The sequence below is a fragment of the Ambystoma mexicanum genome, chromosome 7p, assembly GCF_040938575.1.
Source record: "Ambystoma mexicanum isolate Mex_15411 chromosome 7p, UKY_AmexF1_1, whole genome shotgun sequence".
Taxonomy (NCBI): Eukaryota; Metazoa; Chordata; class Amphibia; order Caudata; family Ambystomatidae; genus Ambystoma; species Ambystoma mexicanum.
In genome coordinates, this window is record NC_090939.1 from 734,226,348 (window position 1) to 734,252,927 (window position 26,580).

General features: G+C 46.5%; 1 protein-coding gene across 3 annotated transcripts in view; it reads left to right on the forward strand.

Annotated features, from left to right (window-relative positions):
• NHS (NHS actin remodeling regulator) overlaps positions 1 to 26,580 on the forward strand; it is a 588,432-nt gene that overhangs the window by 548,980 nt on the left and 12,872 nt on the right. For all 3 annotated transcript variants that reach the window (XM_069636816.1, XM_069636817.1, XM_069636818.1), the window contains one exon: positions 10,163 to 10,289. In XM_069636816.1, coding sequence (XP_069492917.1) covers positions 10,163 to 10,289 — 127 coding nt within the window. The remainder of the gene's footprint in view (positions 1 to 10,162; positions 10,290 to 26,580) is intronic.

The following is a 26,580-nucleotide window of genomic DNA, read 5'->3' on the forward strand; positions in this document are numbered from 1 at the left end:
TCTAAACACTCTAGTGATAGGTGTTAATACTACCTGATTGTTATTCAATTTACTGACTTCTGATTGAGGAACAGCTGAGTCCAGCCGGCCAGAATTCAAACCTAGGACTGGCAGCTGCACACATCTCTGAAGCAAGTGCTTAACGCGCTGAAGTATCTAACCAGACATTATTGTTTCATGCGAGTGGAAGCAAGAGTAGGTTTTTACATGGAAGGAAGTAATCCATCCGAAAAATAAGCACCGACAAATCTGATTACAACCTGTACAATGTACAAACTGTGTGATGAGTATTTCCAGTGGGCACACCCTTGGACTACCAAGGCGCATGCTGACACATCTCCATAACATACCATGAAATAACATGCACGAGGATGCATATGGAAAAAAATGTAAATAGTCTGAAAAAGCCGTTCACTTTTCAACAACCTGAGCAGAACTGCTTGCATTCATAGCCCAGTTTAATTTTGCCCTGTCCTGTTCTGTGGTCCTGTTGCCAAAAGGCCCGGGAGGGGAACACTTCATACCAACCCCTCCTCTCAGCAGATGAATAGGAAAGTATGTTAAGCAACCTGCAATGAATACATGAATAGGAATGGTCTACCATCCTGAGGTTCTAATTATTAAACACACACACACACATCGATCTACATCCTATAGCTGTGCAGAGGGAGTGCTGGGGCTGTTTCTGGGTGGGGAATGCACCGTTAAGGTCCCTATATACGGCAAAGCCCTATCCACTCAGCCACCAGCAAAACAGCATGATACACTCATAATTAACCCATTAGTTACTGACTGCTGCATTAAGCCCCAGCTGCATCCCGCACGTAAGCCAGTGTCCATCTCCGAAGGCTTGAGGAGAGCCCATAGGACACAGCTAGATAGGACATACAGCCCCCACTACTCCGGTGGGGACAGTGCGCGGTATAAATATCCTTTAACATAACTCTTTACATAGATTACAAACATATACCCTCTAATAGGCAGCTGCCGTCTGCCCACTACTCTTATACTATATATAGTCCATGAACTAAGAGGCCCAAAATATCACATAGACATAAATCTATCTGTACCCTGAACATTAGTGTGCCCCAGAGCTGCAAAATCGAAAACGTTTACTCTGGGAACCCTCTCCTTCTTGGGAGGTGGCCTTGGTGGGCAGGGTACGGTGCCAGGTCACCCAACACAGTATCTCTTCATGGAACATAACCCTGGTGATTTGCATCAAAACAAAGAGCATTTTGGGAACATAAGAATTCCCACAATTTTAAATTTGAAACATGTCTGTGATATTGATTCCACAAGAAACCCTTTTGAGCGAGTTATGGAAGTTGGACTCTGCTCTTTTCATTGGTCACAATACTCGCTCTAACAAAAAAAGCCTATACATTACCAGGCTTCTGGGCAGGATGCGAGTCTTTGGATGTTTCTGCAGTTTGTGTTGCATGACGAGTTATCTGAAGCGCGAGCTGCTCGTGCGTGAGAGCTCGGCTTGGGAACAGATCTGTGAGTTTCCTGGGCTGGGCCTCTGGATGCTCCAGAGCTCCATCTTGTTTCAGGCCCTTTCTTACTGTGGTGTGCCCCAGATAAGTCTCACGCTGTGGTGCACTTCACTCATGGTCCTTACGGTCCTGGCTTGGCCAGGTCTCCGACCCACCTTTGCTGTGGAGTGGCAAACCAGTCCTCTAACGTCTGCGAGGTGTGAAGCACTCATGTGGCCATGACTTTCAGTCCTGTGCCTGAGGCTCGCACTCTCTACCCTTCTGCTGGGCGGGTGCATAGAGAACGGTGAGCCTATCTCACTTTCATGGGGCGAGTGATGGCTTGGGGTCCTCCTCCAATGAACGTCATCTTAACAGCTTGGGGAGGGCCCAGCTCAGAAAACTGACCCACATCATCCTACTTGGTGGAACCAGAGCACTGACTGGGAAACACCGCCCTCTGCTATCTCCGATGACAGAGGGGCAGACACTGCACTATTACTGGCAAAGTCTCCTTTCTACCGGGTTGCTGTCACCACCTCGGCAGCCCTGGTCTCAGGGGCTTTGCCCCATGCCTACTTGGGCTATCCGTTCATGGTCAGAAAGCGTGGCAAGGCGCAAGTGCTTTCCTCCCTCTTCCAGGCCACTCTGATTGCACCGCCGCCCCAGGTACAACCCAGCTGTCCTCTTTGGTGTGAAAGTCACTTATCACCTTTGGAGGGGGCCATCAACACAGATGAAAGGACCTAACCTCACAGGCCCTCATACGGGTGTCTAGTCAAATGGTCGACAGACAAATGGTCGGCACAATTTGGTCGACAGGACAAATGATCGAATTTTGTTTTTAGTTAAATATATATTTTTTAGGTTTTCGTTTAGGGAAAAAGGGGTTTTTAGCAAAAAAAGGAGGTTGGGGGACCCCCCCCCCAAAAAAAAAATGTGAAAAAAAAAAATTTGATAATTTCACCTGTCGACCATTTGTCCTGTTGACCATTTAGATTCGACCATTTGACCTACAACCCCTCATACGGGCTTTGGAGCAATTCCTTTATTGGTACAAAGAGTTTAACTGGACACATTCTCCCATCTCATTTCTTGTGACTTGACTTTTCCGCTTAAAATTAGTTTTCTCATGCAGTGTGTAGCAATTCATGATTGTGTATTCGGTGGATACTTCTATGTGCTTCTGATGTGCTGCTGATAACTTGGGACACTGCAGAACAATCTGGATTCCTCCCGATTAGTAGTAATGCGATGGGGAAAAAAATCATAACTACTAAATGCAAACCTAAAGTCGCATATGTTTACACTGGTTACCTGGCTATCCTCTGAACTTGCCCCCCAGTTGCACAACAGCACTGACGCCTGGCTACCCTGCACTTTGTGGATGTATCTGTTATCCTATAGTCCCCTTACCTGCACTTCCCAATTACCTGCTGCCTGCACTTAACACTTGCACTGCTGCCTGCTGGCCGCACTTACTTTTTCTTATTTTGTTTGTGTTTTGGTGATCATATGTCCTGCACTTCTCCCCCTCCCCTTCCCCTTCCCCTGCCACTTCTCCCCCTTTTCCCGTCCCTGCACTTGCGTGATCTCAATGTCACTGGGCCTAGTAAGATCGCTGTCTTGTTCCCCCTTGTTCCCTTCCCATGCCTCGTCGTGCCTTGAAACACTTGTGTACAGGCGCGCTATAAATAAAATATCATATCATATCATTTAGCGTGGTGGGCAATACTTAAAGTGGTAACATAGCAAATAATACTGTATGAAAGCTGTTTCTGCGCCATTCCATTTTTGCAGAAAGGAAAGTGAAACACAGGGAGATAAAGCTATTTGCTTAAGATCACCCAAATTAATTAAGCGGGTCTACGTGCTTTGCTTCCAAGAATTTGGCCACTAGGTCACATCTCCTAAATACATTAGTAGATACATTGCACTAAACGTTTAATGTTAACCCGTGAGCAGGCTTTAAGACTAATGTGCATGTCCTAATACACGTTAGTCATAAAGGCTTATGTGTAGCGGCCTTTAGGATTAATGGGAGACTGAGTGTCCCGGCAATGCAGGGGACTACATAGTCCACATCTCCCAGAGTGACAGTACAAATACAAGGTAGACATCTTGGGCCTGATTCGAAGAGCGTTTTCCTATGGGAATGCGCCTTTATAAAACACTTCTGTGAATCCGGCCACATGTGGGGATCTGTTTCACTTTGTTTTCACTTTGTAAACTGCTTGCCTTAGCTCATATGTACACTGTGTAGAACAATGAAAATACTCTTTATTGAGATGGTTTACATGCTTTCTAAAATTCTTGACACAAATGCTCGTTTTCAATATATAATTTCTGTTTTTCACACACTGTTGGTAAATGCTCATAAATCACAAGTCTGGTGGTGAAATTTGAAACTTTCAGTGTATTCAATCCAAAGTTTACTGTGTCCACATAGCGCAAAGTACATTGACTGATGGTATGGGTCTTTAGCTCATGTAAGGGAGGCCGACTAGCATCTCACAGAGAACTGCCTCTCCTGTTTAGCTGTGTAATACCGACCGAGGGCGGGACTCAAACTCCCAGCAGTCCTGCTCAGTGCACCACTTACACACCATCTAGACGCAACCTGTAGGCTCAAAAGGCCTTAATAGACGCGAAGCACCTACACAAAGGTCTATTCGAAGCCTGGAGAGGCCAGGAGACTGGAGATGCTGCACGTTTCTAGCTAGAGGTACAGCCCTCTTAACCTTCTTTTCTCCGCCATGCCTCCCTATTGTTTTAACACTGACACCAACTACTGTGCTTGCACGCTCTGTCTTACCCTTTGGCTAGGAAAATAAAAATGACCCTGCTTAAAACACACATCTATGCCAAATATCCCACCGCGAACACCTGTCTTGCAAGCTCACCAACTATTACCTGCAGTGCTTCAATTCCATCCGCACTGGCCCGCCTGTCCCCATGTAGGATACCAGGCATACTCCACCTCGCAGTTATGAACGTCTGTTTGGCTAACACACATGCCGGGGACATTACCCTGCACATTAACGAAAAACAACATTGATTTTTGCGCCATCTCAAAAACCTGGTTATATGAATCATCCACCTGCAGTACCCTTTTTCTAACTCCTCCAGAGCTTTCTTTCATCAGACAAGACTGCCCCACCAGTAGTGGCAGCTGACTGGCCAAATTACAACTAAAAACATCTGGAAAACATTTTCGTTTGACTCCTTCAAATGCCTAGTAACTAAAATACATCCTGATGCTGACGCTCCCATCTTATTAGCAATTATATACCGCCTGCCCGACTCTAAGAAACCCTTGTTCTTAACACAGATATTGGTTACTTTCAGAACTCCTTACCCACACAGACAACTTATTGTCTGGGGCAACCTAAACCTACAAGCCAGCGATACCACAGATCCTCTAGTCACCTCTTTCCGCGCTCGACTCCTAGAGCTAAATCTTACCCCTCCCCACACTGGTCCCACCCATGGGCAATACATGGGATTGGATCATTCACGCAAATCTCATCCCCAGGACCTATCCAACATTCAGGTCGAATCGAGCGACCACAACATACTTTCATTCACACTCCCACATAAAAACAACTAATGCCATTTAGCCCTAAAACAATCTTGATTAGGAACAAAAAACGCCTAACACCGCATCTACTAGCTCCGGCTGCAGAAACAGCACTCAGCCACTACAACACCATAGTAAAGAACAACACAGCCCTACTTGCAGATTTATACCATACCTCCCTCACTAAAGCCATCAACCTCCTAGCACCATTTCAGTCAAAGAAAACCTGTCTTCCATCTACTAAACATGCATGGTTTGCCCTTGATGTGAAATCAAACCAAATCAAGGTTCGCAAGCTTATAAGGAAATTAATCCAATAGCACGACAACACCCATAGAAAGGATATTGACAATGAATGAAAAAAAATACAGACTCGCAATCGAAAAAGCTAAAAAGAAGCATTCACCAGTAAAATGCTAGCAGCAACCAATTTCTCACGAGAAATCTTTAGATCCCTTAGAGAGCTAGAGACTAAACCCCAACCCCTGAGATGTCAGAATCCCAGGAGATGACAGATAAACTGAATCTGTTTTTCGATGACAAAGTAAAAATACTTAGTAATACCATCCGTCAGAGATTACTTCACTCCCCCAAACGAAAAAGCAAAGTTCAACCTAAGCCAGACATCCAAACCTTTGTGCTACAAGAAGTCACAGTCCAGGAAGTTATTGACATAGTGACATACCCCACCTCTTGCCCCAATAACTCCTGGCCCTCATCCCTGGTTATTGAAAACATCCACACTTTAGCCCCAATTATCAATGCTTTTGTAAATTCCACCTCCTGGACCGGGCTCATCCCTGATAAATTAAAACTGCCATGGATCATGGCCCTCCTTATAAACCCACCTTAGACCCTGATCAACCAGCCAACTACAGGCTTATTTTATTTTAAAATCCTTGAACAAATTGTCGTTAAATGGCTACAAGCACATGTAGACAAATTCATGTTTCTAGGCATGAGACAATCTGGTTTTCATCAAAGCCCTGGAACAGAGATCGCCATCTTGGATGTCATGGAACACAGACCAAGGAACAGGAACCCCCGTGTCAAGTTGTGCTTATCAGCAGTTTTTGACAGTCTAAACAACACCATCCTTTCCTCCCTTAAGGAAGTGGCTGGAGTGTCGGACCATGCTCTGAAATGGTTTACATAATTTCTAGGAAACCGTTCAACGCAACTCCAACTAGGCTCCTTGACCTCCCCCCGCTTCCTGCCAACTGGGGGTCTCCAAGGCTCTGCCCTGCCCCCCCTCCTTTAAAACCTTCGCACCAAGCCACTTCATGACCTGCTTGAGAGTCTCAGCATTGGCTTACATTGCTTGCTGATGACACTCAACTCTACATGAAACTATCATCAGGCAACCACACCAATAATGCCAAACTTTCATACATCCTTTACACCATTCAACATTGGATGGACCACAACTGGCTGACCCTTAACCAGGGAAAAACTGAGCTTGTGCTGGTGGGAACTAAACATAAATGTTCTATCCTCATCCTCTTTTTTCGACATCAATAACATCCCAGTCATCTTACTTCCAAAAGTAAAAGCGCTTGGATTCTATTTCAACCCTCAGATGACATCCCAGATCAACCAAATAACATAATTTTGTACTTATTACATCAGACTCTTCTGGAAAATTAGTACATTCCTTGAGTAACAGCATCTTGGGGCCATTGGAGGGGCAAAGATAGACTACTGTAATGGACTCTTCACAGGGATTACAAAAAAACAAACATTACGTCTTCAGACACTACCATACACAATTGTGAAAATCGTCACAGGTAGTTCAAGTCAAGATCATGCCACACGCCACATTTGGCAACTCCACTGGCTCCCAGTTAAGGGCTTCATTACCATCAAGTTACAGACTGTTACACATTGCATCTTCTATGGGTTACTCCCACGTTATCTCGAGTTGGTTTTTACCACCCTTCCATCCAATCACACCCTATGATCTAGCTCAAAGAAACTCTTGGCCATTCCTAGACATACATTGTATACAGGGAAACAGGGGGAGAACACTTCTTTGCTGTAACTGCAGCCAGATTCTGGAACTCTCTCCCCAACAATCTTTGCCAGGAGGCTAAGTATCTTAAATTCAGAGCTGATATGATATGATATTTTATTTATATCGCGCTCGTACGCAAGTGGTTCAGAGCATGACAAGGCAAGGGAGGGTGGCAGAGTGAGCAGGTACCTGGGCCTGGAGGAAAGAGGGTGGCCAGGTACACGGTGCAAGAGAGAAACAGATCAACAGGGGGGAGGGGAGCGAAGGCAGAAGCAAAGAGGAAGGTCTTGAGGTGCTTCCGGAACTGGAGATGGTTCTCCTCAAGTTTCAGAGTGGCAGGGAGGCTGTTCCAGAGGGAGGCCCCAGCCGGAGACAGAGATCTAACCCCAGCTCGTTGCTTTGAAAAACGACTGACCCGGAGGGAGTTAGAGGTAGAGGAGCGAAGAGCTTGAGAGATGAGGTATTTACGGGGGGAAAGTTGAAGGTATTTTGGACCCAAGCCCCTGAAAGCCTTGTGGACAATGCAGAGGGTTTTTAATGTAATCCTTGCATCCACTGGGAGCCAAAGAAGGGAGTTCAGGGCTTGAGGCTAAGGACAAGTCTTGCAGTCCAGTTCTGGATTAGCTGTAAAGGGCGGAGAGTAGAGGCAAGAAGATTTAGAAAGAGGCTGTTACAATAGTCCAACCTGGAGAGAACCAGAGCTTGGGAGACAATGAGCTTCTGGGGGAAGGAGAGGAACGGCAGTGTACCTCTGAGGAGGTGCAGTAGGAAGTTTGACTTTTTAGAGACATCGGAGATGTGGGCAGAGAAGGAAAGTGTGGAGTCAAAGATGATCCTGAGGTTCTTATCCTCGCAGGTAGGGGTAGAAGGAGGGCCAAGGGAGGCCAGCCAGAGAGTGATTGGAAAGGATGGTACAGGTGTACCGATGAGGAGGATATCAGTCTTGTTGGCATTTAGACAAAGGTCGTTGGCGGCACACCAATCTTGAATGGCAGTTAGGCCATTAGAGATGAGAGAGGGAGAGGAAGTGGCCGAGGGCAGCCTAAAAATGATTTGAGTGGCGTCAGCGTAGCACTGGAAATTTGAGCAGAAAATGGCAATGCAGTGGGCGAGAGTTGCCAGGTATTGGTTGAAAAGCGAGAGGTTAGACCCCTGGGGAACACCACATGTAGAGAGGGAGATAGATGATAGGAAGGACCCAAGTTGTACCTGTGAGGGTCGGGCAGAGAGAAAAGAGGTCATCCGGGCAGAGCCTGATCAGTGATACCCAGGTAATCACGAAGATGGTTGAGCAGGGTGATATGGTTGACCGTGTCAAAGGCAGAAGAGAGATCGATTTGGATGAGGACAGAGGGAATGTTAGAGGCAAGGTTGGAGAGCATATCTTCACGAATGTTCAGGAGAGCAGTTTCCGTGCTTCTGGCAGCTCTGAAGCCAGACTGGTGGTCATGGAGAGAGCCAACTGAATTGGAATGAAGGTTAAGCTCAGAGATGGCCAGTTTTTCCAGGGGTTTACCCAGAAAGGGAGTAATGGAAATTGGGCGATAGTTAGCCGGACAAGAAGGATCAGCTGTGGGCTTCTTGAGAAGAGGATGCACAAGGGAGTGCTTCAGAGGGGAGGGGAAGGATCCTGAGGCAAAGGAGAGGTTGCAAAGATCGGCAAGGGCTGGAGCAAGGGTATCAATGTGGTCCTTGATAGTTTTAGAGGAACAGGGATGAACCAGTTTTGACGAGGCTTTCATAGATCAGACTTGTCTAGCGACCTCATCAGGGGAGAAAAGAGGAAAGGATGAGAAAGAGGGTGGGGGTGGTTGATGGAAGGTCAGAAAGGGCAGACGGAGATGGGAGAGGAGGGGCAGAGTAGGAGAAGGCAGACAGGATGTCCTGGGTTTTTGAGATAAAGTGAGAGGCAAGGGCATTGCAAAGAGCCTGGGAGGCAAGAGGAGGGGTAGAGACTGCAGCAGGGTTGGCTAGCTCCTTGCTACACTAAAAACCTATCAGTTCTAGATCTTCCACCAGGATTCACAACATGAGCGCCTTTGTGCCCAAGGACTCTGGCGCTATTTAAAAGACCCACTACCAATATGAATGTTTATGTCCTAATACAGTGGGCTTACTTAACTGTAAAGGCAACTCTGGTCCCATATACCTGGGAGGGTAAGTGTATTTTTCTCTTGTATGAGTATTTGTTGTTTATAATGTGTGCATCTAGCCAACAGGCACTAAAGTGCTGTACATAGGTGTAAATTAATTACTACACATAACCGGCGATGTGGACTTGGGTTCACTTGTCGGTCGAGGAACAATCTGAACAGCAGGGTCTTCATTTCCTAGCAGATGTCTGGTGGGACGGTGCTGCGCAATGTAGGTGGGTGATAGAAGAAGTCTTGTTTTCTGGTCTTTTCCTTCTGGCATTTTTTGGTTTCCAGTCTCATGATAGTTCAGCTCCTGGAATGGTGCTGTCTGGCGGAAATGACAAGGTCTTCAGCTAGGTAGGATGGTGCTTGGGACAATATTTTGCTACAAGCTCCATGTTTTGTGTTCCTCCAGTGATAACAGAATAAGTGTTAGAAGCTACCATAGGAAATGTGACAAAGTGGTCAGTGTCAAAAACTAGCCTGCCAATGCCTGAAATAGTTTGTCATTGTCAAAAACGAATGAATACAACCAGTGTCACAAACTTCATATCCAGTGACATAAACATGGAATGTCTGAGAAGTTAGCATTCACAGTGTCACACACGAACATGGCCTCCGATAAACTAAAATATCCTGTGTCGCAAGCTACCATGGAAAAATTGTATGATCACTGTCACAAGCCAACAAGGTAAATGCCACAAAGTAATTTGGCTGTTATCATAAACAAAATGGCTAGTAGTCCAGACTATCATGAATACAATCAGAAGCAAATATGGACACTATGACAAGCTACCACCGACAATTTCTCAAATGTCTACTATATCATTTCAGCATTAATTGATTGAGTGGGATATTTGAGAAAAAAAGATTCATCGTAATGTGAAAAGCTGTGTACTGGTAATTTAAGTACTCGTCAGTGTTTAAACATTGTATGTATGCTTTCTCCTTGAAGAATCTTCTCAAAGCGACGATTCCTTAGCATCACCGATGGGCGAAGACTCTCACCCCGAAGTAGATGATGTCTTTGTGTCTCCAAACAGGCCACGCACTACTGAGGATTTATTTGCAGTTATTCACAGGTGAGCCATTGCCACGTTGTGGCCCTTCCACAAAGCAATTTACTCTACCCTGCAGGGAGACCTCTGTTCGGTCTATGGGTGTCCTTTGCACATCTTTGTATATTTTGAAATATGAGTATTCATCTTCTATCAATCAATAGCCCCAATATGGAGACAGATACCATGTGTCATATGGTAGTAATGGGCCTACTACTGAGCGCTACACAGCACTCATTTCATAATGTGATTGTATATATATTTCGGAGGCTTGTGGAATCTGCTTAGATCACATGCTGTGCATCGGCCGACATCTAGTGGAAGCTGCAGAGTATTACAGTTTGTTTTTCGAAACTCGAAAATGGGCGTCGACACAGGGCGTGCCAGTAATACTATCCCTAGTGCGACGTCCACTGTACCCATGATCCCTCACGCGTATAGGACCCTCAGATTGTTTTTTTCCGCCATACTGGTCGGAAGCATTTCGCGGAGTTCCCTGGCCTTAGCCATACTTTTGCTAAATATTGTTATATTTACCCATTTCTCCACCCCAACATCGAGTCACCGAACTTCCACACTCGACGCCGGCCCGGAGAAGAATTCAACCGTCGACAGCTGCACGACGGATTTGGGCCTCGGAAGGCCTCCGGCCTTGGCCCGTGCCTTGGAAGGCCTCTGTCCTCGGCCCTGCAAGTGGGGAGAGTGGGGGGTGGACATACTCTACACTCTTTTGGTATATAGGTACATTCTTATATATTCCTACACTTACTAGCCCGCTGCCACAAGGTGCGCATGGAGGGTACCCCTTTCCAATTCTGCCCCAAGTGCAACCGCAAGTACCCTTGGGTCGACAGGCACGCCACGTGCAATCTCTGCTTGCCGAGGGACCACCCCGAGGCGAACTGCAGAGCGTGTAGTAGGTTTAAACCGAAAACACTTAAGGACCGTTCGATCAAGCGTTGGGCCCACCACGCCATGCGTCAGGAGGCCATGGCAGCGGAGGGTGCCTTCAGCGATGGCAGCGACGCCGTGCTTTCAGACTGCGAGGGCAACATGGCGTCAAGAGACAGCCGAGCGCAAGTCCCCGTCCTCGGAAGGTCGTCCGGCAAGGCGGCTATGGGGAAGACCCCGGTTGACACAAGTGCTACCCACAGCACTTCCACAAAGCACATGAAGTCCAACCGAGACTCAACGCGCACGTCGGGTTATCGGAAAGAGGCATATAGAGAACGGTCCGAATCGGTGTCCTCTGGGCGTTCTTGATCTAGATCGCCGCATGACTCCAGGCAATCATCCACTGTTGCCAAGAGTGCCTCACTCCCCAAGGTAACGGAAGTTCGATCGTCTGAAGATGAAGCCGACTTCCATCCCCAGTCCGCACAACGGCGGCTCCCTAGTCCCTACCCCCACGTTCTAAAGATAGGGACACTACCCCCGAACCTCGACGCCAGGCGTTTGAAGGCTCCGGAGGGACGAAAAAACAGGGAAAACACTCTTCCGCCCACGGGGAGGGGGGAAAACAACAGAGCAAGCAGTCTCAGCCTCCTCACACACTTCAAAAACTTCCCACTCCACATAAACAGACAGACAAGTCCCAGTCCTCTGTTATCCCAAGGACACCTGCTAAAACCAGTAAGTCTAGTCAGGATAAGGCGGAGAAAGCCCCAGAAAAGATAATTCCCAGTTCTAGAGAATGGTCTAGTGATGACATAGACAGGGTTATGTCAAGGATGTCTTCATTGGCAGATTTTTACACAAAAAACCATGAACACTTTCTCTCCTATACTCCCGACAGGTCAGCACCCTTTGGCTCTAAGGATCCAATACCTCCAAGTAAGAAGTCCCGGTTTGAAACCCCAACACGGTCTTCGGACCCCTTCTATAGACAGCCCTACTCCCAATATCAAGGGGATACACCCTTTTGTGAGGATCCAGATTTGGGCATGTTGGAAGAGCAAACTGGTACGGGCTACTATGGGGATGATGAGGACCAAGAAGAGGAAGAGGAAGACCCTGAGACCTACAGAGTAGATTCCCCGGTAGAGAAAGAACCCCCGATTACCGACTCCCCTGTCGACAATCAACCTCTCCTGAATGAAGTTCTGTCCCGAGCGGAAGAACATTTCCACATTGACACCCAGGGTGCTCAAGAGGAGAGGGATTTCGCAGAAGAGTTAGTGGGAGAAAGGAGACCTGTTGCTCAGGCCATCCCTATCCTTAAGTCTATTGAGAGAAGAATAGATCCTTCACTTTTAAATCCTAATCTCAACAGGGCAGTGAACCCCAGGATTGAGAAACTTTTCAGGGCAGCCCAATCAGACCCACTGTATATAAGGGGGCATCTGAAACCGGACTCCCTGGTTGTTACTAACACCCGTAAGAGGGCTGGAACACCCTTGTCATCGTCCGAAGCTCCTCCCGACAAGGAGAGCAAGAAGCTGTATAGTTTGGGCAGGAAAGTAGCCTCCACTTCCGCCTACCAGGCAAGGATTGCCAACTCCACCACCCTGTTGGCCAGCTACAACTGCCATCAGTGGGAAGAAGTCGTGGCACTCAGACTCCACCCCAGAACCCTTAAAGAGCCAGTTGGCACGAGTTGCGGCGGAGGGTAGAGATGTGTCCGGTTGCATTTTAAAAGCAACCTTTGATGTCGCGGATAATGCCGGCAGATTGATAGCAGAAGGAACTGTTATCAAGAGACACGCTTGGTTACGGCAGTCTGGATTCAAAACTGAAACCCAAGCATCTTTGTTAGATAAACCGGTGGAGCCGGATCTGTTGTTTGGTAAGGCGGTCGAGGACGCGCTGAAAAATGCCAAGGACGAATACGAGACACTCAAATCCCTAGGCCAACTAACCAACAAACCCCCTAATCAGAGAGGGAACGACAATTTTCGTCGCCCACGCGGCCAAAATTCCCAGAGAGGATCTAACTATTCCCAGGGGCAGGGTACACCGTGGAACAATAATAACCTACAGTCTACCCAGGGTTACGGCAGGGGTAATAAAAGAGGACGTGGTAAGGGTAGAGGCAGTCCCAGTAAAGGAGGCGGCACGCCTCCACCAAAACAGTGACGCTCCGTTCAGGGTCCCTTCTCACGCAACCCCAGTAGGGGGACGCATTTCCAACTTCACCCAAGTTTGGGAAGGGATCACATCAGACAGATGGGTGCTGTCCACAGTATCCGCTGGGTACTGCATAGAACTGTTAGAGCGTCCCCGGAACCATCCTACACGACAAAGAATGCATTCTTTGGAACACCAGAAGATCCTCCTCGAGGAGATCGTCAATCTGCTAGCAAAGGACGCGATAGAACTTGTCCCGGGACCCCAGGTAAACAAGGGTATTTATTCAACTTACTTCCTTGTGCCAAAAAAATATTTGACAATGCGCCCAGTATTGGACTTACGGCCTGCAAACAAGTATTTCAAGCCCCAAAAATTTCGCATGACTACTCTCCAAGAGGTAATCCCCCTCCTAAAAAAGGGGCATTACATGGCAACATTTGACATGAAAGATGCCTATTTTCATATTTCCATGTTCCCAGCGCACAGAAAGTATTTGCGCTTCAAGGTGGACAGTCGGCACTACCAGTTCAAGGTACTGCCCTTCGGGATAGCTTCGGCTCCAAAAGTATTCAACAAGGTACTGGCGGTGGCGGCAGCATACCTACGCAGGTAGGCAATCCCGGTCTACCCTTACCCGGACGACTGGCTCATCACAGGGGAAACCCCAGTAATGTGCAGAACAAACATTCAAAGGACAATCGACCTCCTCTTCGAATTGGGCTTCTCAATAAACGAGAAAAAGTCATGTCTGGTGCCAAGCACCTCCAAACAGTTCCTAGGAGCTATCCTAGACACTCAAGAGGGGTTGACCTTTCCTTCCGAGGAAAGAATTCGGAATATACTGCTGCAAATTCCGCAATATCAGTCCGGTCGCCAGGTAACGGTACACAAAGCAATGCGGTTGCTGGGCATGATGGCGTCATGTATTTACCTGGTCCCCCACGCGCGCCTGCGCATTCGTCCCATGCAGGAATGGTTGGCGAAACAGTGGTCTCAGGCAAGTGGTCAGTGGGACGATCTAGTGTTTGTTTCGCCAACACTTGTACAAATCCTAAACTGGTGGACAAGAGAAAATCTGTCCAAGGGGAAACCCTTTTACGATCCCGAGATACAGGCGGTAGTCACAACCCATGCATGCCTGACAGGGTGGGGAGCTCACCATCTCCACCACACAGCACAGGGTCTCTGGTCTCACTCAGTGGCCAAGAATCACATCAACCTGCTAGAGCTTCTGGCAGTATTCAGAGCGCTTCAAGCATTCGAGCCCTACCTGCTAAATCTGTCAGTGCAAATCCAGACGGACAGCACTACAGCCATATTTTGCCTGAACAAGCAAGGAGGGACTCGTTCGCCAAATCTGTCCAAGCTTGCCCAGACAATTTGGAAATGGGCACTCAGACGGAACATCTTCCTGTCATTGCAACATGTTGCAGGGGATCTCAATTCTCTAGCGGATGCTCTAAGAAGAAACCCCCTCCCAGAAGAACACGAATGGTGTCTATACAGAGAAATCGTAGAAGATATCTTCTCTCAGTGGGGTTTCCCCACTGTAGACCTATTCGCCACAAGCGAAAACAGACAATGCCCAGGATTTGCATCCAGGTTCCCCCAACCCGACTCCCAGGGGAACGCCCTGTGGATGAACTGGTCAGGAACGTTTGTGTACGCTTTTCCACCAACTCCTCTCATCAGGAAGGTGGTCAACAAGATGAACAGAGTCGATGACGCTCATCCTGGTTGCTCCCATGTAGGCGAAATAACCGTGGTTCCCACACTTACGCAGATTAGCCGTGTGCAAACCGATCAAACTTCCGGCTGGGTACAACCTACTGTCCCAGCACCAAGGTCAAACAGTGCATCCTCAACCCAACTCAATGAACCTGGCAGCATGGCTCCTGAGGTCACAGAGTTCGGACATCTCAATTTACCACAGAGGTGTATGGACATCCTAAAAGAATCTAGGAAGCCAAACACGAGACACTGCTACTTTGACAAATGGAAGAGATTCGTTATCTGGTACCAGAATAAACAAATCAACCCAGTTGATTGCACTCCTTCCACTATTGTTGCATACATGCTCCACCTGCTGGATGCAGGACTGGTTTTTAACTCACTGAAGGTACACCTGGCAGCTCTGTCGGCATACACCACTTCCCATAACAAGGTGTCGTGGTGGAAAGTACCAGTAGTTAAAGCCTTCATGGAAGGAGTAAAGAGACTTCACCCTCCTATTTCAAACCCACCACCAGGATGGGACCTTAACGTGGTGCTATCTAAGCTCATGGGCCCCGCATTCGAGCCCATGCACAAAAGCAGTCTCAAACACCTGACTTACAAAACGGCCTTCTTAGTAGCAATTACATCTATAAGAAGAGTCAGTGAAATTCAGGCTCTGTCGGTGCAAGATCCCTTCTTTACTGTCCATAAAGATAAACTGGTTTTACGCACACACCCTAGGTTCTCACCTAAGTTTATTTCAAAATTCCACGTGAACCAGTCCATCGAGCTTCCGGCTTTCTTCCAAGACCCACAAAGCTCGGCTGAGGTGAAACTACACACACTAGATGTGCGTAGGGCGGTCCTCTACTATGTAAACAAGACCAGACCGCTAAGGAAAACAGATCAGCTGTTTGTTTCCGTAGCTACAGGCAGAGAGGGGGATCGCGTCTCTAAAGGTGCCATCTCTAAGTGGATTATTAACTGTATCCAGCTGTGTTACTCGCTTTCTGAAAAAACTCTGCCTTTCACGCCTAGGGCCCACTCTACAAGAGGCATTGGGGCCACTCTGGCTTTCATTGCAAATGTACCCCTTGACACCATTTGCAAAGCAGCTACTTGGAGCTCTATTCACACTTTTACTCAGCACTACTGCATTGACACCCATTCCAAGACAGATACCCAAGTGGGACAAGCGGTTCTAAGACATTTATTTGCTCATGACCCTTCTCACATCCCACCTCCTTCTTCTGGTACTGCTCGCTAATCTATGCACAGCATGTGATCTAAGCAGATTCCACAAGCCTCAGAAGGGATACATTACTCACTGTAATCGTATTTCTGATGCTTGTATCTGCTTAGATTCACATGCGACCCACCCTTCCTCCCCTCTGAGAGAAGGCGCATGGATGCTTGCAGTCTTACCTTTCTTTATATCTGCTTGGATCATCTGTACTCACGCTTCTCCTCATGCTACCTCATGTCAGAAAAAATACAATCTGAGGGTCCTACACACGTGAGGGATCATGGGTACAGTGGACGTCACACTAGGGATAGTATCACTGGCAAGCCCTGTGTCGACGCCCATTTTCGAGTTTCGAAAAACAAACTGTAATACTCTGCAGCTTCCACTAGATGTCGGCCTATGCACAGCATGTGAATCTAAGCAGATACAAGCATCAGAAATACGATTACGGTGAGTAATGTATCATATACATATATATATATATAAATAACACATCATTATCATTATTATACTCACACCAGTATCAGATGAATGCACATTTATTAAGGGGTTCCTCCATTAATTCGATCTATGTATTGTATTTAAACTGATGTGATTAATGCCCTTAGAGATTGAGAATGATTGGATGAAGTCTAGTTGTGGAATGAGTGCTCATAGTGTTTGCATGATGGTTAGGGATATTAGCAATTTTTAATTAATTATTTGCTAAAATTGTGATTTTAAGTGTTTTACTTTTTTGAATGGTGTATTTTAGTTTGGAATAAAATGTATTGGAATATTTGCAAACATGTGGTATTGTTTTTGAGTTGGAGTATAGTGGTTGGAAGAAAGAAGCTCGAAGGAACCACACCACAAGAGCCAGGATTTCAGATAGTGGACTAAACGTTATGATTGTTCAGACTGTCTTACAACCATGATTCTCAGTCTTCCCCTTTATTCCTTAAAGGGCTCTGCCTTCTCAGTGGGAAAATGCCACTCACAGTCTTTGGAGTTGTAAGTGTGTCGCACCACTTTCCAGGACATGTGTGGAGTCTTTCTTGTATTTCATTGTAAATATCAGGATGAAACTCCTGATCACTTTGTGCAGTACCTGACACCACCACACTGGAGCCGAGGAACGTGTGAATGTGAGTCAGGCATCAGGCACTTAAACACCCTTGTAACCTGGGGTTCTTGGGCTCCACACATAACGCCCTGTCCAGTTGTTTAAGGCCTTCCCTGGCTTTACTCCCCCACCAAATTATGAGTCTTTCTAGGCCCTTTGGTCTTTACCATTCCCCTCTCTTTCTGCCCTCTGTCTTGGACTCCTCCTTCTCCCCCTTCTTGTTACTACCCCTTCCTCTTTTCAAAAATTTGATGCCTATCTTCCTTCCTTCACTCCTCCTCACCACTCTAACCTCTCTGCTTCTTTCTTGCCTTTACATCCATTCACCTCTCCCCTTCACCTCATTCTAATTCTGCCTCTGCCACCTGATCGTTTTTTTTTCTCCCTCCTTCACCTAATTTCTTACTTCTCTTTTCTTTATATCAGCTCTCACTTTTCACGCCTTCAGCGCCACTCTCACCACTTCATGTCCACTTTCTTGGATTCCCTCCTTCACCTCTGCACACTTGTTCCGCCTTCATCTCTGCTCTAACCTCTACTTTTTCTGTATTGGTTCTATATATTGAATAGGTTGATTGAGCCCTCCAAGTTCCCTTCTTATAATTGTACCAATGTCACTTATTCCTCGGGGACTCTACAGGCTCCTCTGGCTTTCAAGTTTCCTTACCTCTCTGGTTGTATATGTGCTTCTTACAAAACACAGAAATACACTTGCACACCAGATTGTCAGTAAAATTTAGCAAGAATTACTTTTTGACTCATATTCGATGGAATACTTAAACAAAATTCTGAGGTGCAGGGGAGAAAGACTCAGCCTTGGTATCTAGGCTGGAATATACTAGAGAACAAAGAAATACAAATTATGGAAAGCTACGTCCCCTGCACACTTTCCATAAGGCAGTAAGCCTAAAAGATATAATGGCAGGTCTGTCTGGTTTAGGAAAGACTTTTCTTAAAACACATTCAGTGTTTCAACTTTAAAGTGACAGTGTTCTGTAATCCAATACATTCAAAAAATGACATACAATAATTCAGTTAGTTTAGGGGAAAAGATGTCTTCTCCTTTTTATTATTTGCAGGTTGGCCCAACGCGTTTCGAGATTCATATTCTCTTCATCAGGAGCATATATTTTCAAAAATTCTTTCACATTGATCTACAAGAAATTAATCAGACATTTATTGATGTTTTGAAGGTCAGAAAAGAATCAAATAACAAAGTTAAATCACTTTTTTATATAACCAAAAATTAAAAAGAATTTATATAGAAGGGCATCCTATTGCAAGTTCCTCGATGAACCCGACTTTGCTAGGGTAAAATTGTTAAAAAAAAAGGGTAATTTAATGCATGTTGTACATTGGTAACTTATTATTATGTCACACTGCATGATGTATGACCAAGAATGAAAGCTTTAGAGATTTCAACACATTAAAAACCTTTGATTTGATGGATATAATGTCTTGAGACACAACAATGCCTAAATTTGAAATAAGGAAAAGGAGGGGAGAAGAAGAACTCACCCTTCTTCCAGTTCGATAGTGGAATGGGATTCAAAGTGAGGGCAGCGGTTTCTGGTGGTGGTGTGGGTAGGTAGCTGTAACGTGTGTAGGCTAAGAGGTAGCCCAATAGTGTAAAGGGAAACTTACTTGCAAAGAAATAACAGAGGATACAATAGACCACGGCAGGGATGCGGTCAGGAAGCTCTGCTCTCCGACCGCATCCGCCGCGGCTTGTTTATTTATGCTGAAAGATGGAGCTGTCACGTCACCCGCGCATGCGCTAGCGGCGTCACAAAAAACCATGACGTCACCCGCGCACGCGCGAGCAGTGTAATGTGGGAATATGTCAAGATAAATGCGCGTGTGCGGGCAACGTAATAGCAAACCACGTCCCCTGCCACTGCGCAAAGAGAAGTGGAGGATTCATCTGGTGTGTCCTGGCCTCAACATAGTTTCCCGGATCCCTGAACCACCATGTCTGCATTGTGGCCATGCCACCAGGCAAGACGGTCTTTCCATCCCCATCTCTTATTTCTCTGGCTCTGCCCGATTCGGCAGTCTCTGTGGTCCTCGCATTCCAATGGGGGAGTTGTTCCTTCATTCTGTCCTGGCCTCAGCTTAGTTTCCCGGGTCCCAGACCCACCACGGCTGAAGCATGATCACGTCACCAGGTAAGATGGTTCGTACTTGGCTGTATTGCCTTTCTCTGTGCTGGCCTTCCGGTGTCTCTGCCTTCTCTCTGTGTCTCTCCATGATAACGCTGGCTCTGCTGTGTAGCACGGCTCTGCCCTTCCAGGACGTCTGTACATCAGAGGCTCGCCTCTGCGTAGGATTCTTCCTCTTGCATTCAAGGTTCCTCGCCACTTTATTCTCACCGCCGTACTTCTAAGGGCGTGTCACTTTTCGTCAGTTACTGAATTCAAGGGAATGCCAGTATTACCTTGAGCCAATTATGTAAAAGCAATGTCAGCATTTGTTTGATACAAAACAGAAGTACCAAAAGTCTCTTCTATTCTCATACCTCTGGACAGAGTCTTCTTCACAGAGAGTTCCTTGTCCCCTAAAAGGGAGTCACTCCAGTGCGGTCCTGCTTTCCCTGACCCCTAGGAAGGGTCTTGCTTAGCAGGCTCACCTCGCTAGTCTCAAAAGGGGTGGCTCCCCCTTGGAAGAAGGGACGAATTGTCCAGATTCATCACATCCCCCACCCATTAAGGGAGAGGCTCCCCCTAGGGAAGAAGCCAGTCAAGTAGCACAGCGAGTAGAGCGCTCGCTTTGACATCCGTGCAGAGCCTGCTACCGCAGGTTCGAAGCCCGGCAGGGCCAAACTCAGCCTTTCATCCTTCCGAGGTCGATAAATGAGCACCACACACCGTGGGTAATAATAAGCAGTGCTCAGATACCTGAGGGTTCGTAGCGCTATATAAATGCCAAATTATTATTATTATTATTATTATTATTATTAAGAAGTGATGACTTCTGTAAGGGAGGCATCGTATCACAAGTATGGCGCTGACACAAGAGGTACAAGTTTCAAAACCCTTATTACATTCTTGGGGTTGGAAAATCTCCTTCTTTGCCCTATAGCCATGATGGGAGTAGTCGCTACCATCAAATAATAAAGAAAACACAGTCATAGTCAGTCTATGTCAAATCAAAATGCCTATACTAAAAAACCTAATGCCTGCCCTATCTCTTATACAAAAAAGTGTGCAAAGGGGAATGTGCATGCAAAGGAAAGTCACTGTTATAACATAAATGATCAAGATGGCTGAGTCAGTTCCCCGCCCCATGTTGGACAGCATGGACTAAGGTGGCCTCTGTAGACCGGATGACACACTTTGGCTCAGGTTATCAAAAAAGGCAGATCAAAACATGGGTTGAGGCCCTCGTAGCCTTCCACGTTAAAGTCAATTGAATTCACCCAAAGGTGCTTTCACAGTTCAACAAAATTCATGTAGGTCCCCCTCTGTCGGGCTCGGACCTCTCAAGGCATCAACAGTTCACGTAGGTTTCCCTCAGTCGGGCTCAGACCTCTCAAGAAAAGTACCTGATTCAATGTAGCTCTCCCTCAGCCGGGCTCAGACCTCACAATAACAGCCCCTGCAGGGGTTCCCTTCCCCAAGCCTTATTCACATTTGTTAGGGGGTTCCCTTCACCTAACCTTTTTCATGTTCTAGGCCTCCCTTAGTCGGGCTCGGATCTTTCACTGATCTCGAATACCTTTGAATGTGCAAGGCTTTTCCACAAACCTCTGCAGGACCAATTCGACTTTCACATCAGCTCTTCCTTATGGTATTTGCCCCAGTGTTTCTTGGTATGGGTATTTCCACAACACAATCAGAATAATTCAAAGAAGTCTTTCTCTTAAAGCAATCACCTTTTAACTTCCCCTTTTGCCTGGGTTAATCTAGACTATTGCATATTTCAAAGTTAATTCACTTTTATTACTTTATACCAAACATCAAACATTTTGTGGAGACCTTCAAGTGGGCTGTTTCCTTTCGCCTGACCACTTCGCTACTTTGTATCACTGGCTTCACAGTTACCGCTGACTTTAAAGTTCACTACAGGTTTGCTTTCTTTCACGTCTCATCAGCATTCACTCAACCTTCAATTTGGAGATACAGTGTTGCGGTTCAATTTTTCTTTGACACAAACCGGCCTTTCATGTCTTTTGCCATCTCACTGGTTGTGGGCATTCTTTCCTGTTCTCTACAGCTTTGATTCATGAGTCAAGGTTAATACCACAGGCTTGGCCTTACCCACAAAGTCTGCTGTTCACCCAGGAGGGTCGATGGCATCCTTGAAGCACAATGCAGGCTTCTACTTGTCTAGGTTTTGGCTTTCTACACACATCTCTCACGGTTTCCCAGAGGTAACAACCTCCTGCAGGGATGTTCAGGGTTTCCCAGCACCTCACTCTGGTCCCTTGATCAGTTGTCCTACGCCATTGAGTTTGCCGTCGCCCCAGAAGAGCTGCTCCTTCTAATATTCCACCTTGCTCCGAGTGTGTCTCCAAGTTCTGCCTTTTATCGGTGAGGAGGGAGCTAATGGGTATCAGATGTATGTGATTAAGGTCAAGTACCTGACTTTGCCTGACCTTATTAATGGGACATGTCCAATGGGATATGTAAGGGTTAGCCTCTTTTCTCTCAGTGCTCATCTTCCTCTGCCCAGTGTTTGTGTAGAAAGGAGGTGGGGGGGTTGGAATGTCAGAGAATCCTACCTGTTTTTCCTGTGGGGAAAAGAATCATTTCACCCGAATATGTCCCAAAAACCTCCTAGAGGAACTCATGCATAAGATGGGTAGGGGCAGAGGATTTGGCACCTGAGTATATCTCGCTCCCAATCCACAAGGACCCTCTGCCTCACTTCGCCACTTGTAGGGTCAGGATCCAAGAGTGATGGCCTTTCCCTGGCCACCTCCACAAAGGATCCAAGGGGAGTAGGAGTGAGCATACCCTCAGGTTTCTCACAACTGACATACAGAGTGTGACAGCCAATACCCACTTAACAAACATCCCATGATCTTCACTGTAAAGCAGAACTTACCCGTACCAGAGCTGGAGCAGAGTGAGTGATATTGGAGCAGTAATCCGCCCATTTCAGAATTTCTATCAAATGGTGTCTGTAGCTCTTAGAAAGGGTAGGTGTGACTGCAGTCCCTTGTGAGTAAGGAGAGACAAGAGCAACTTCATGTCTCCCCACCATTGGCTGCTTGACTGAGTGATGGCTCTGAAGACCTGTTAAGATAACAGCAAGGGGAGGATCTGGAGGCCCTGATGCAGCCCATGGATCTTGGGGTGGGCTCTGAGCCCTAGAAGGGGGCTACAGATAGATCTTACAGGGCTGTCACTCTGAATGCCTGGGAACTAAGTTTAATGAAGTAGGTGGCAGTGGACTGTGGGCTGATGCTGCCAGGAGAAAAGACCCAAGTCCTGCAGATCACTAAAGTATTCATTTTTTTCCCGCTGATACCAGTTGATGGGAGGGGGCAAGTGGTAGGTGCCTACTTGCACACAGGGTGTCCTTTACTGCTGCTGAGCGTGTGATTTGGCATGGAATGTTCTGATGGACAGAATAAGGGAGAATCACTGACATTCTGGGTTTGGGTCTTTGAGGTTGAAATCACCTCTAGCTGCTCTCCAATGTCATTGAAGAGGAGGCAGCCAGAACCTGGCCAACAGGGGAGTTGCTAGGTCTGGAAAAGATCCGGGGCTAAGCTAATGTCCAGGCTGTCAGGACTCGGGGCTAGCTAGTCTTTTGGCTGTAGCTCCTGAGCTTCTATACGGGGCTACACCCAAAAGATCCGGGGATATAGCCCCCTCAGCCCCCCCCCCAGCAATGCCCCTGCTGGCCAACAAAACAGCACCTTCTATATTATTAACCAAAGCCCATTAAACAACTGGGCCTGATGGTGGCAGGGGAGCCACATAGATCACTGCAAGTCACAGCATCACCCACGCCCCTCACAAAGAAGAAAGTTGTGCAATGCCTGGGAAAGTGTTTAAGATTTAGTTGGATGAGGGATTCAAAAAAGAAATAGGAAATGAAGTAGGACTGCAGTACTTGCTGATCAAAGGGGAAATACCTGGGTGGCAAGGGTGGACACTTATGATTGGTACATCCGAAAGGTAGCTCGGACATTAGGGGCAACATGCTCTTAGCTGGTTGTGTTTCACAAATTGGCACAGACACCTCTAAACAGATGCTAAGTCGTCAAAAAAGGAAGTGGAAGGGAGAACCACAGGATCCAATTCATCATTCAGGAGACAGAGGGAGCCTTGTCTCGCGGAGCAGTCCTACCAAGGAACGGGAAGGCGAGGAGAGAAGAAATCTATTTGGTGAAATAACACTCTTACAAAGTTAGGAAACAGGCTATGAGACAAGCCACAAACATGTAAAACATTGCATTTGAGGGTCAATCAATTGTGATTTTTTTTAGTGTGTTGCCTAGTTCACTTGACAGTAGTGACAACGTCTTCAGCTACCTGCCAGAAAGTGGCAACAATAAATGATTAAATACAAACGTGCCATCCGTTTGGTTTTCCCTTTGAGTGAAAAGACATTCATGACAATATCATAATGCTGGAGGGAGCCGCAGAGGGACTGGGTTTTGAGCTGGAAGAATGGCAAAGGGGAGCCTGATGGGAATAATGGGGGCATGGTAGGATACTCCACGGAAAGCATGCAAATGAAAACACGATGTGTAATGAATGCACTGATACTATGGAGACAGCATGAACAATCTCAGAACCGAACCACGAGTTGCTTTAAATAATTGCTTGCTCTTTGTGGTGTAGGCAAGGAAGCATCACTGTGCAGGGCAGAAAGTCCTGCTTTAAATGCCGTTGGGCAGTTTAGATACTTTTCATTCTGCATATGGGGTAATATACATTTAAATGGGCTTTGACCGTAAGCCTAGAAGCATCTGGATGGCAGATGCTTGACCACTGTGGAGTCTATCGCTTTGGGTGGGGTGGAGTATAGGGGTCTTCACATAAGCAAGGTGTCCTTGGAAAGGATGGGGGATGAAGGGTTGAATTCTTTGACTTTCTTTGTGCTTTGTGTCAGGGGTGCATAGAGGTTGAAGAAGAACATTAACACTAAGCTGTTTCTGACGGTTTGACTGCCTTTAACCCTCTGAGATACCTTAGATGCAAAGTTCAATCATAGACAATTGGTAAGGAGGCATATGATGCACGGTATGTCTAGATGTCTATGAATGTGTGGGATTTATAAAGCATGAACCTAGCCGGGAAGCAGCTAAGTGCTGTACAAGGGGGATTCACACTGCGGTACACAGGTAGGGTGCAGGGCTTGCAGAGGCTGCTATGATGGGTCATGTAGTAGGTGAGTGGAGAGAGTTCCAGTTGGGGCGGGGGTGGGTAGGGTTGAGAGGAGCATTTATCAATTTGCACGATGCTCTTTCAAGAGTAGGTTCTTCAGGTTCTTTCTGAGGTGTAGGATGTAGGGGCCAAGTCTGATCTGTGCTGGTAACAGGTTCCAGATGGGGGCGAGGTGGTTAAATTGTCTTCATTTTGTGATGAGGCATGCAGGACTGTATTAAGAAGGGCCAATTTGACATCTGGGAATCTTGGGAGTAGGGTTTTGCCACCGTCCATGTGGGAGACAACAAGGGCATGGATCTTTATTCTGAAACTCAGGGTAGAGGTAAAGAGATTGATTTTGCTTAAGAGCGCAAAATGGTACCATGCTATTTAGGTCTTCTTGAAAACTGTTTGTTAAGTCTTCTGGTGAGGGCTTAGGAAGGGTACATTTTATTAGGTATGTGGGGATACTGGCAACTCAGTACAAACTCTCACAATGTTAAATGTGACAGTGTAGTCTGGCTTCACTGTTAGTAGGGGAGACACGTGTACCAAGTTGCAGCTAGTTACACACAAGCACACAGCAAAGGGAAATCCACATGGTACAAATAGCCTCTTCATAATAAAGTTATGTATTGAAAAATATCTGGAGATGCTCAGAACTTAAATAAAGAACAGTATGTATACAAACATTAAAAAGTCTAAAAGAGACCCAAAAAAGTGAGCCAAACGCAAAACAATTAGCACACACTTTTACAGTAGGCAAGAGGCAGACAGCTATTTGGAAGACTTTAAAAGTAAATGAAATAACAGTTAAAAGGGTAAAAGATAACAAATCAACAGTTGAGGATAAAAATCTAAACAATGTTCTCATAAATACCAATCTCCTATCTAATGAAATAACAGTTAAGAGTTAACAGATAAGCCATATTTATGGATATTCATGACGGATTTAAATAGTTTGTAAAACATCTGAAATTCAATTCGATGGAGCAAAGTCTTTAAATCAGCTCTGGTTATAGTGAACATGAAGTAAGTTTTACTTACAGGTCAGAGGACTTGAAGAGGCAACAACCATTGGCCTGGAGATTCTTGGGGCCCCCACAAGAATGTGATTGAGGTCCAGATTTAATGGCCAGTGGCCCGGGGGCATATGGTAGCAGAGCCGGACCACAAGTTGCCCGAAGAAAAATGTTGCAGTCAAGTGGCTCCTTAAGAAGGACTGAAGACTGAGACAGGGAGCCTGAGGAGGTAAACCAGACCTGATGGAGGTTAGATACTACTCGGGATGTCTACCCAGGCTGATGGATGCTTTTGAGGAAGCGCTGGAGTCACTTATGCAGAGTTAACCTTTGAGTCAGGATTGGGTCTGGCTCGTGTGCCAGTTCACTGAATCTCTAAGAAGAGCTTTGGGATGTAGCAGGACCAGGAAAACAGGATCAAAAACGTTGGTGGAACCTTTACATGCAACCCACACAGAGGAAGGCACAACTGCAGCTCCAGTGAGCACAAAGGTCTCAAGACAGGCAGCAGGATAGGTCCACAATGAGGGGCAGCTGCAGTTGTCCCAGTCAGGATGGTTCACTTTGGAGCAGATATGTTTGGCAAAGCAGCTCAGGTTCCAGTCAGGTAGCATGGATTCCTAATCTGACCAGGTGAGTAACAACGGTCCAGGAATGTCCCTGGAAGCATCACAGGTCTGCAGACATGGATGTTTCAGCAGTGAACGCCAGATGAAAGACATGGAAGAGCTTGAATCAAGATTACACAGCCCAGACAGTGTTAAACCATCAGGAGGATCCGCATTGCAGTTAGCACTAGGGCCCTCTATCTGATCGATCCAGCATCTTC